This window comes from Cyphellophora attinorum (genome assembly GCF_001299255.1).
Source record: "Cyphellophora attinorum strain CBS 131958 chromosome Unknown Contig30, whole genome shotgun sequence".
NCBI lineage: Eukaryota > Fungi > Ascomycota > Eurotiomycetes > Chaetothyriales > Cyphellophoraceae > Cyphellophora > Cyphellophora attinorum.
Window position 1 is genome coordinate 1 of NW_017253258.1, and position 11,235 is coordinate 11,235.

Consider the following 11,235-nt stretch of genomic DNA (forward strand, 5'->3'; position numbering starts at 1 on the left):
CCCTTCTGTGAGTGGAGTGCGATTTCCTGGTCGCGCCGCAGGCGCTCCCTATAAAGAAGGGAGGGCTGGAGTGCAGGAGGTGTCTTAGCAGACGAGTAGCGGAGGGTGGGCGGAACGATTGGACTGGTCGAGCAAGTTGTGGGAGGTCAGAAGCCGTAGTGAGCTTGCAGTCACAGGGGAGAAGAGCTGAATATAGCCTGTACTTTAATGGAGTTCACGTGCTGGCTTAGACTCGTGCCATTAGTTTCTGGACATGTTCCCTTCCGCCGTTCTGGAGCCAGTCGTCCCAGCATAGGCCTAGGACTACGCTGTCGCGTGCGCTGCCTCGATTGTCGTTCCACGGCCTTTTCTTCTCTGTGTCCTCCGAGCCCAGTTTGTCGATCTTGTGAGCAGGGAGGATCCGATGCCATCTCAACGTCCCCTCATACTGGTACCCCAAGCGCTCGGCAGCGCGACGGGATGGGGCATTCAAGGCGTTGGCGAACCATTGGGCGCGCCGAAGGCCGAGGCCGCCGGGACCTGATACCAATCTCGGTGTTTGTGGCGTATATAGAGATGGGGCGTTGATGGTGACGCCGGCTGGTGGGTTGAGCGCATAGTTGAGGAGGAGGCCGCAGGCGTGGGTGTTGACGAAGGTGCGTTGGTGTGGTGGGAGGATGTTGAGCTGTTCTTGTCAGTGCCGACATCAAGGTTTTGGTCTTTGTTGTAGGACGATAGTGTCGGTGCTGAGGTTTGGGCCCCAGTGGCAGTGGTGAACATCGAGCCAGACGGAGAAGCTTCTGAAGGGAGGGGACAGGGTGTAGACGTACGTGGCCCAACTCCACACTCGCCATCCCGACATCAGCATTCAGATACGAAATCACACCCGCAAATCTCGACCCGTCTGGTACTTCATCTCCATGCTTGACCGCGCCGTCTTTGGGCTTGACGAAGATGGCGAACCAGACGACATTGATTTGGTCTCGGATGTGTGGGTTGTACCAGTTGAGGAAGTCTTCGGGTGTGCTGAAGGGGCCGTAGGGGAGGTAGTCGAAGTTAACGAGTGCCGCTGGGGTGGATGTGGTGTGGCTTGTGTAGAGGTTGGCGTGGAGGTCGATGTTGGTCTTGTGTTTGAGGACTCTCTGTTAGTAGCCCATCATGCACTTCTCGTCCCGACTACAAATTCCAAGCCTTTGACCTTCCAATGATAGCCGTGGAATATACTTACATCGAAAGGCACGAGTTTCAGCCGATCATTTTCCAGTTGTGATAAGTCGAGAGGGAAGCAGAAGTTGTAGTCGCTCGACATAATCGCGCGCCTTCGAGAGCGGGTCGGGTGATGATTAGCGGTCGAGAGGCGGTAGGAAGGGTTCGCTGCGAGGAAGCCGGAGTAAAGTATATCGATGTCGTGGTTGCCTCGTTGCCTTGTTGAGACAAGGTGATGCCTTCGGCTCTAATGGGTGGTGAATACTGAGCTTCGAGCCAGGAAGAAAACCCACCAGGCGGACTCGACGACTCACATCAAATGACTTCTATCCGCGTGCCTGGGTCGTGTTGCATGAGGGCAAGCACTGAAGACTATGTATGTTGACCGATCTTCGCTTAATGCTTTCAATCTGAGTCATTAGTATTGCTGAGCAGTGTACGGGCCGTGTGCAAGCCGGAACCATTCATTTTGGGATACGCAGCGCCATAAAGCGTTTCTTGTGAGGTTGAACGCGTGGTAAAGCATAGATACGAGCGAGCAATAGCCCGTTTTGTGTCCTTCGGTACCTGCCCGAATACCTAAGCCGGCCCGGTCCTCATCATCACGTCTCAGGAGGTGCCTTCGGTTACTTCAGTATCCTCGTCTACAGATCCTCACTCTCATTATCTGACTTAATCCTCCCACCATGCTGATCGCCTGGACCTTTCCCGAACATCCTCCAAAACTCCTGCACCTCTCGCTCGATCCCCGTCTCGTTTGCGGGAATTTCCCAGGCCTCTTTCGTAGTCTTGAAAGCATCCAGGAACTTCTTCATACGCTTCACCTTGACTTCTGGCGTCGCACCGCCAACAAAATGCACGAGCAAATCTCCCTCATGGACGCTGTTGCCCGTGATTTGCCTGTTGGATTTGACCTCCCCTGCAAAAGTCCTGGGACCCATATATGCGTTGAACCATCTCTGTGGGACCCTTGCGTAGCCGTCGCTGTAGGTGAAGTTGCTCTGCTGAGGATTAATTTTGTCGTGTGAGCTAATGATATGTTCTTCCGCGGACTGGACGGAGTATTTGAGATCGACTTCGGGTCTAAAACTCTCCACGGTGAGCGAAGCCGCCATGAGATGTAGCGAGTACTCGTTGATCCGTATCAGGAAGGCTCCGTCATTGAGACCATTGTGGTCGACGCCACACATGAAGGAAATGTGGTCGAACTCTGGCGAAGGCGGCAGAAACATCTCCAACGGCAGGTATGGGTTCAAGAGGACAGTGTCTGCATCAAACCAGAACAGCCACTGGAGCCGTTCTGCAGTCGGTTTCTGCAGCTCATTGAGTATGATTGACAGAACATAGGCTGCTTTGGTCCAAAGGCGACCGAGCAGCTTCTCCCGGAGTATGAATACGGGATAGCCGTGCATATCGGCATGCTGTAGATGCGTTTGCAGGGCTCGTTCGTACACAGGATTCTGCTGGCCGTAAAGCATGGTAGCTTTGCCAATGGTGGCGTTGCGAGGTCCGCCGTCCAGGACATGCTGTTGCGATCCATCGGTAGCAGCGGCGGAGGGGGCGGTGGCAACTTCGTCTGAAGCATAGCAGCAGCTACTGCAAAGCCATAGACTTCGTTCATCTGCAACAATCAGCAATACCAGAATGAACACTGTTGTGGGCAAAAGAAGCAGAACAGGGCGTGGGAAACGACCCATGGCGGTTGTTGAAAGAGAAGCGCAAAAGTCGCGAGAGGAAAGCAGTATTTCTGGTCGCATCGGCTGTGTTACACACCATAAAATGGGATTCGTGCTGCACATCAGTACACCAGCCTGATCATAATACAATACGCATTCCATGAGTTCGGTCACGTTGACAGGCGTTAAGCAGAGGAGAGTGCAGGCCTATGAGGACACCTGCTATCGCCGCGCGTGTGACTCAACAGCTGCAAGGCATTGAGGCGTAACCCAATACCTAGGTAGGTTTGAAGGTATCGAGATGGCGTACCAAATGTCAAAGGACATTGGGATCGAAGCAATAAGGAGATAATGCCGAGCGCCAAGAACTCGTGCTTACCACCTCCCGCCTGCCAAACTGCCTCAACCTAACCTTCGTTCATGTCAAAGGAAATAACTCACATCTGATGATACTACCATGTGTCGAGCCCCTGGAAAGTGACGTTCGAGTGCGACAAGCGTCGTGTCGGATACGAGAGCTTTTTACCGTCAGGTTCGATGAGTAGGCCAACAACTGGTACCTTGTTCCATCGCACTCGCTATCAATGACCCCTCCCTTTGCAATTTCAGCTAGAGTTCCTGACAACCTCGTATCAACCCAATGCATGTTGGCCTTACGGCTCTGGCATCCTAGGAGGAAGAGTCGTTGATAGACTCATGTATCCTGGCTGCAGATGTGGAAGCTATGTTCTTCAAGGAAGATATCAAGTCCAAGAAAGGGAAGTTGCGACCACCATTCCTCCTGATCTCGTCCAAGGGCTTCGACTTGTGTCTTCCGGTCAGTATGCCACGAGACCGCAATGCGATACACGCTCCCACTGACCAGAACTCACGTTGCGCCCAATGGCCTCGCGTGTCTACTGACTCTTTCGATACTGACCTTTCCTCACTCACAAATATCTCAATCCTTGCCATATCTCGGTCGAAACAGCGAGGCAACCACATACCTTGCTTCTCTCGCCGTCAGCAACCATACGCTCGGCTTCCAAAAGATCTTCGTCATCAACCTTCCCGCCCGCACCGACAAGAAAGACACCATCACCCTCACCTCCGCCCTCACCGGCTTTAACGTCGAATGGCTCCCAGCCGTCTTAGCCGAAGAAGTCTCTGCCAAAGCCGCTCCTCCAACGTGGAACTACACGCTCCAAACCCCTGGCGCTCTGGGCAGCTGGCGGGCACACATGAACGCAGTGCAGCACGTCCTCCACAACCGCCTCCCCACCGCCCTCATCCTTGAAGACGACGCCGACTGGGACGTCCTTCTCAAGTCTCAACTCCACCAACTGTCTGACGCCATGTATAAGCTCAGCTACACCACCCAATCCGAGCCCAGCAACCCGTACACCCTCAACTGGGACCTCCTCTGGCTAGGCCACTGCCGCGCCGGTCCATCCTCCCTGCCCCAACAAATCTACACCATCCCCAACGACCTAACGGTCCCGCCCATCCCCCACCGTCGCGCCAAGTGGCGTCAGCAACACATTCCCCTCTTCATCCGCCAAAACTCCACCCGCGTCATGTTCCGCGCCTACGCAGGCATGTGCATCGGCGCATACGCCATCAGTCGCTCCGGTGCTCAAAAAATCTTGCACGGCATGAGTCTGAGCAGCCAGAACAACCCCGCAGACGTGTCCTTTTCTAGTCTTTGTCGCGGCAAGCTCACCGTCGACGAGTTCAGATGTTTTGCGACGTACCCGCCGCTGTTTGGTAGTCATCGTGCGGAAGGAATGCGGAACCGGGACTCGGACCTCAACGACATCACTGAAACGAATGGGGGCGAAAGCTGGCATGGGGAGTATACGTGGGATGTTGTGTATCCGGCAGCGATGAATGTTGGAAGGTGGGTTACGGGGTTAGGGACGGCGAAAGCGCAATGAATTGGGGATGTTATGCAGGACGAGATTGCGTTTGGGGCGGAGCTGCCGCTTGGAGGGATGGAGTGGGTTGAGCTGGAGAGGCTGCCTGTCGAGGAGACCAGGGGGATCAACGTGTTTTGAGCAGTCTGCCAAGTCTCAAGGTATGCATGAGAGCGATATGACTGTATCAGTTAGCTATATGTACACAGCATATTGGACCACACTTCGAAAGTGGTATTGACGACGAGAGCACCGTAGTGCTTCGCTAGATCCACAAGGAGTTCTACACAGATATCAACATAAGGACTACCTACATTCGTCGTGTGAAAGCGTACCTAGCATAACGCCATGGGAATCGTATTGACCATCATCATGCAAAAGCGATTGGAAAGGTCTAAGCTCCAGCAGCGACCGCACTCCCATTCGCCTTGAACGCATCAAAGAACTCCGGATCAGCATCTAGCTCTTCCTTGACGATGTCTAGTCCGCCCACGAGCTCGCCGTTGGTGTATAGTTGGGGGAAGGTGGGCCAGTCGGAGTATTCTTTTAGGCCTTGGCGGACGTCGTCGTCGGCGAGGATGTTGAAGAAACCTGTTGGGGAGCAGTCAGCTTTGTTTCATAGGGAAAAAACATGGGATCGAAGGTAGACGGAAAGTAGAAGTGGGTATGCGGTCAGATGTCAAACATACCATATTTGACTGAGTTCTCGCGCAGGAGGGAGACGAGTTGGCGGCTGAAGCCACATTGCGGCGCCGATGGGGTGCCTTTCATGAAGAGCATGACCTTTGGTTCTCCGTTAGTATGTTGTGTGCTGGCTGTGGGTTTGGGGAGACCGGGACTGAGGCTGATCTGAAACACCAGCCTTGTCCTGGGCCATGGGGGTGTAGACTCACCGGCGCAGCCTTAACCAAATTCGCCAACCGCGTGTTCAACTCCGCCTTATCAACTTCCCCATTCGGGCTCCCGTTCGTCTGACCCTCGTCCGGCTTATACGCGCCAAAAGTCTTCGCCTCACCATGCCCGTTCACCGTCTCCCCCTCCTCCTTGTCCACCTTCGCCTTTGGAGCAACACTCGGATCCGCACTCAGCGGCGGCGGCACCTTCGCCTTCCCCTGTGCACCACCTGATCCAGCATGCTTCTCCACCGCAGCGCGCACCTTCGCGGCATCACTGCCGCTGACAGTCTCCAACACCTTCCCGTCGCGCTGCAACACCAGGAAGGGAACTGCCGTTACGTCGTATGACTCGCTCACGTCGGCGAGTTCTTCGGCGTTGATGGAGAGGAATGTGATATCTGAGGAGGAAGGGTAGGTGGAGGCGAGGGTTTCGAGGATGGTGCGCATTTGCGCGCAGGGCGCGGCCCAGGGCGTGTGGAAGTAGAGGATGGCGAGGGTTGTGGGGTTGGCGTATTGGATTAGGGAGTTGAATTGGGCTTCGTCGGAGACTTCTTGGAGGACTGGCATTGTGGCGGGGGGTGGTGATGTTCGGGGTTATGGGTGTAGGGATGGTGGGAAAAGTTCTGGTGGGTTAGATGGTGGCGCTGAGAGTTGGGCTCAACTCGTGGGCAGGCGGGCAGGTTCTGTACACAGTATGGAGGGAGTGATGAAGTCGACGATCAGGTTGATACGACGGAAGTGTCAAGTGTTGAGTGCCGAAGGCGTATTAGAGATCACTGTCTTGCTGGCAAAATGTTTAGTGAACGGCAGTGAGCGTGATCGGCCGGCGCAGGCGATGATGCAATCGCGGGTCCCGCGCCGGAATTCCGCGCCGCGATCGCGGAAATCTTGGCATTGATGGAGAATCCTGATGTTGAAGGCGAGTCTAAGTAAGCTGACGAAAACTTGAGAGTGCAATAGACACTGCAAATGCCTAAGAGAACACGCTATTATAACGCGATCCTCCGCTGTGTTCGATGTCGACATGAATACAGTCAGGTGCTATGTGTACAAGAGTAAGTAGTGGATTCAGACGCAATGCGAATAGCACTGTTGTGCTCAAGACTCTGGGTCGTGGACGAGGCTGTGATGTGCTGGCCACTTGCTCCAGCCCGACTGCCTTTAGGACTTCGACTCCAAGTGATGTTCTCTGCTAGACATGCCCACGGGTGTTGGAAACGTCCTGGTCCTACGAGCCGAACCTCTTTGGTTGGCCGTCGTTTCTGCCCTGACGTTTGAATGTGGGTGCCAGACCTAGACATTGGCTTCTGGTGCTTCGTCTAATTCCGATTTCCTTTGGTGGAACCGGTTGGCAAACCGGTAGGCCACGAAAGGGGCCTCCGGCATGAGCTCGCTGGCTTGAGTGGCCTTGGAAAAGAAATCCTGCCAGTCTAGGTACGCACCACGCAACCACCGCGAACCACTACTTGTGTCGAAGGCCTTGCGGGCGTGAACAATGCGTAGATTGTCAAAAATGACACAGGTGCCCGGGTCGAGTCTGGTCTCAACGCGCAGTTGTGGGCTGTCGAGAACCTTGCTAAAATTTGACATGACCTCCCGAAAATTTCTCTGGATATAGAGCGTGAAATCATTCAAGGGTCGCTGGTCGGGGTGTTTATGGACCGTTGTTGCCACGAAAGGAGGACTCCAATACACCCGATCGACGGCGTTGAGATGAGGGGACGCGGATTCGGTTGGATCGTTGTGATAGAACTTAAGCCGAGAACAGGCTGCCACATTTTTGGTTGAAGCGAGACATTTGGTGTCCATGTAATGGTGCCCAGACGCTGCATTGAGGTATTCGTAGCGAATTGAGGGTTCCTTCGAGCACACCTCTACACTGCCGGGTCTTTGTCTCTCGAGATGGTACAACGCAGTGAAGGTGTCGGCGAAGAATGATTCGCCTCCGGTGCAAGTGTTGTCCAAGCAATGCAACAGCTGAATACCTGGCGGTTCCTTCATATACAGGAGGTCCATGTGATAGCCTAGGTGTCGATTGGTATAGGCCACATTCTCTGCTTGCGGCTTAGAACGGACGTCCCAAGTCCTGCCATAGAAAGTATTGCGGATGACGCCGATGCGTTGAGCAAGCGTTTCGACCATGGACTCTTCACGGGGCACATCCCTGACAAAGATAAGTCCCGTTTCCCAGAGATGATGGAGGGCTTCGCTGAGGCCTCTGTCGTCCATAAAGTCCTTGAAGGCGAGCGTGTGCTGCTCTATGTCGTAACTCGCACTATCCCACATGTGCACAGGACGTGCTTTGAGCTTGTGATCAACGTTGCCCTGCATGTGGCGTTTGAGCGTCCCAGATTCCGATGTAAATTCGGATACATGGTCTTCGTCAAACCCAGGCACATCATCGTTCCATCTTATCGAGAAGCCACTGTCAGGATGAAGCTCTACTGCTCTAATGGAGATATCTGTTGGTATGTCGGCAATGGAAAAGTTCTTCTGACCATCGCTAGGGTTGACACATTTGTCACATCTGCACCCTAGCCGCAAAGAATAGGGACTGTAGTCATTGATGTAGCGAAGTCTTTCTTTGTCACTTGAGACGGGACGGGAAGAACGCCTCTCCTCCTGGTCCCGTCTATATTGAGTGTTCTGAGCGAGAATACTTGCCTCATCACGGTTATTTTTCCGTGTGTACTGTGAAAGACGACTAGCCTGATTCGGGGCTGTTTGTACGAAACTTCTACGACACCAGCGTTGTCGAGGAGCTGCCGTAAGTCTGACGCGAGGACCTGCTCGGAGAGGATCGAGCCTGTAAGCAGGTCTCATGGTCGAGTCTCCGGCGTTTCCAGCCACTGGAAGCCTAGCTTGCTGTCTATAAGCTCGATGGTTCATGTCTGGAGCGGTGGAATAGAGTGAGGCCTGATGGAGCATCGTGGCCACCGTATTTTTCACGGAGATAGTGCTCTATGCTCCGGGCAGGAATTGACGTAGGTTGTGAGCCTGGTTCACTTCCACCTTGACCTTGACTTTGGCCTTGACCTTCACACCTCACTCTTATCACTTGTCACCTGTTAGCCTTGGGTGACTACTGCACCATCCTTTGCCACAGTTGCAGCCTGAACTCATCTGACTTCACTCCTCCACCACTCCAGTAACATCCGTAGCCGCCCGCCTTGAGTCAGCCCGCTCTTTGTCCGCCTTCCATCAGATATCGCGCCTCGACATCCGGCCGAACAATATCGCCGCTTGCCAAGTCTGTGTTGCGAACAAGTCGCATCGGACAACTCGGTGTACGCCTTCCATACTCTTCCTGAGCTCAGATTACCGACTAGCTCGTCTTGCTCTACCCCTCGCCGTCGCCTCGACGGGAGTGATGAAAGATGGTTGAAGCCGAGCCAGGAACTCCCACATGGAAGTTCACCCAGTGCTTCGGCGACAAGGGCGAAGTAGACGACATTACCGAAGCTGACATAATATCCACTGTCGAGTTCGACCACACCGGCAACTATCTCGCTACCGGTGACAAGGGCGGTCGAGTCGTCCTATTCGAGAGAAATGAAACGGTAGGTCCTTTCTGATGCTGGCGGCAGTGTGTCGTGTACTGAATCTGCGAAGAAAAAGACGTGCGAGTATAAGTTCCACACCGAATTTCAATCCCACGAACCCGAATTCGACTACCTGAAATCCCTCGAGATCGAAGAAAAGATAAACAAAATCAAGTGGTGCCGTCGGCAGAATGCATCTCATTACCTACTCTCTACCAATGATAAGACGATCAAGTTGTGGAAGGTCTTCGAAAAATCACTCAAAGTCGTCGCCGAGAACAATCTGGGCGGAGAGGTCACCCCGGCAGGTCCAGGCGGTGGCGGCACCCCCATCCCAGCCAAATTCAAGACCGCGAAGCAGCTCAAACTTCCCCGCATGACCCATCACGATACAGTCGTAGCAGCTGTACCTCGTCGGACATACGCCAACGCTCACGCCTATCACATCAATAGTATCTCCGTCAACAGTGATGGCGAGACCTTCATCAGCAGTGATGATCTCCGGATCAACCTGTGGAATCTCAACATCCAGGATCAGAGCTTCAACATTGTTGATATCAAGCCTGCGAATATGGAGGAGCTGACAGAGGTCATCACAGCTGCCGAGTTTCATCCTCAAAGCTGCAATTGGTTCATGTACGCCAGCTCAAAAGGCACCATAAAGCTGGCCGACATGCGTGAAAGCGCCCTCTGCGACCAGCATGCGAAACGTAGGTTCAAACACATTGTCTTGCCGGACACACTGACCGTGTACAGAATTTGAGCAGGAAGAGGACCCATCGTCAAGATCCTTCTTTTCCGAGATAATCTCCTCCATTTCCGACGTCCGCTTCTCGAACGACGGCCGATACATTCTATCCCGAGACTACCTCACCGTCAAGATCTGGGATGTCAACATGGAACGGCAACCAGTCAAGACAATCCCAATCCACGAACATCTGCGACCTCGTCTATGCGACACTTACGAAAACGACAGCATCTTTGACAAGTTCGAAGTCGTCTTCAGCGGTGACGGCAGCAACGTCATGACCGGCAGCTACAACAACAACTTCATGATCTACCCCTCGGACCCGGAAGTCGAGACCGAAGTCGTCCTCCAAGCTGACAAATCTGCCTTCAAAGCTAAGAAAGTTGGAGTGCCCACACCCATTAACTCAACCAGCCCCAACGGCAACAAGAAGGGCGGCTCTCGAGCCGGAAGCCCGGCGGCGACGACGGGACAGGGTAGCCGAATGCGCAAGGAGACTGATGCGGACCAGATTGACTTCAACAAGAAGATCCTGCATATGAGCTGGCATCCGTTCGAGGATAGCATAGCCATTGCCGCAACCAACAATGTGAGTATTTGGAATCTCTCAAATTGTCGTGCCTCCCCTGCGCCTTCAGACGCGTCTGCATCGTCGTCGGGGTGGTCTACTATCAACCATGATGACGACCCTGAAGGTCATGTTATGGATGATGATGATGACCTTCCGGTGGTTGAGTATACATACCCCGACTGAAGCGGTCGGAGGTGTCGAGAGCGATCATGGGGAGGCAGACATGCATCCAGACAAGTACCACCCAGCAGAAAGACACAGGCTGATTGGTGACTACCAGCTTTTCGTGTTTTCGGCGCTCTAAAGCGAGATCGTTGCTTGAGCGACTTGAGCCCTATAGGTCAGCACTCCCGTTGCTCAGATCCGATCGGCCCAGCAGTTCGACATCCACTCGCATGATTACTAGACGGAAGACAAGACAAGACAAGAACATGACAGGATGGGACCATCCACGATAGCGAGCACAGCACCCATGCATGGTAGCATTTTCGAGCGTTCTGAGGGATTGCTTTGCGGAAGGGCGACGCGGTGGTAAGCGACCTAGGACGAGCCATGGGGGTGTAGGCGATGGCAGAATGCGAACGCGTCGCCCACGGATCGGTGGGGACGCAATGGATAGGCGGGGGACCTGCGGAAGGAGGTGCCGTAGATCAGACTGAGTCGCACGAACAGATACACGAGAGTAATGAAGCCAGCGCTTCATTTACATGCAGTCGAGCTTG

General features: G+C 53.9%; 6 protein-coding genes across 6 annotated transcripts; 2 read left to right on the forward strand and 4 right to left on the reverse strand.

Annotated features, from left to right (window-relative positions):
- Positions 1-226: 226 nt before the first annotated feature.
- AB675_4321 (uncharacterized protein) lies at positions 227-1,288 on the reverse strand (the record flags this gene model as incomplete). The annotated part of the gene is made up of 3 exons (XM_018144450.1): positions 227-664; positions 810-1,103; positions 1,208-1,288. The coding sequence occupies 3 exons, from the start codon at positions 1,286-1,288 to the stop codon at positions 227-229; spliced, it is 813 nt and encodes a 270-aa protein (XP_017996551.1).
- A 541-nt stretch (positions 1,289-1,829) lies between these two features.
- On the reverse strand, positions 1,830-2,882 carry AB675_4322 (uncharacterized protein; the record flags this gene model as incomplete). The annotated part of the gene is made up of 1 exon (XM_018144451.1): positions 1,830-2,882. The coding sequence occupies one exon, from the start codon at positions 2,880-2,882 to the stop codon at positions 1,830-1,832; it is 1,053 nt and encodes a 350-aa protein (XP_017996564.1).
- An 818-nt stretch (positions 2,883-3,700) lies between these two features.
- Positions 3,701-4,777, forward strand: AB675_4323 (uncharacterized protein; the record flags this gene model as incomplete). The annotated part of the gene is made up of 1 exon (XM_018144452.1): positions 3,701-4,777. One exon carries the CDS (start codon positions 3,701-3,703, stop codon positions 4,775-4,777), a length of 1,077 nt encoding a protein of 358 aa, XP_017996458.1.
- A 373-nt stretch (positions 4,778-5,150) lies between these two features.
- On the reverse strand, positions 5,151-6,219 carry AB675_4324 (Monothiol glutaredoxin-3; the record flags this gene model as incomplete). Its single annotated transcript, XM_018144453.1, has 3 exons — positions 5,151-5,347; positions 5,446-5,539; positions 5,650-6,219. The coding sequence occupies 3 exons, from the start codon at positions 6,217-6,219 to the stop codon at positions 5,151-5,153; spliced, it is 861 nt and encodes a 286-aa protein (XP_017996456.1).
- A 726-nt stretch (positions 6,220-6,945) lies between these two features.
- AB675_4325 (Gamma-butyrobetaine dioxygenase) lies at positions 6,946-7,983 on the reverse strand (the record flags this gene model as incomplete). Its single annotated transcript, XM_018144454.1, has 1 exon — positions 6,946-7,983. The coding sequence occupies one exon, from the start codon at positions 7,981-7,983 to the stop codon at positions 6,946-6,948; it is 1,038 nt and encodes a 345-aa protein (XP_017996477.1).
- A 1,046-nt stretch (positions 7,984-9,029) lies between these two features.
- On the forward strand, positions 9,030-10,696 carry AB675_4326 (Protein phosphatase PP2A regulatory subunit B; the record flags this gene model as incomplete). The annotated part of the gene is made up of 3 exons (XM_018144455.1): positions 9,030-9,212; positions 9,265-9,904; positions 9,951-10,696. The coding sequence occupies 3 exons, from the start codon at positions 9,030-9,032 to the stop codon at positions 10,694-10,696; spliced, it is 1,569 nt and encodes a 522-aa protein (XP_017996505.1).
- Positions 10,697-11,235: the final 539 nt, after the last annotated feature.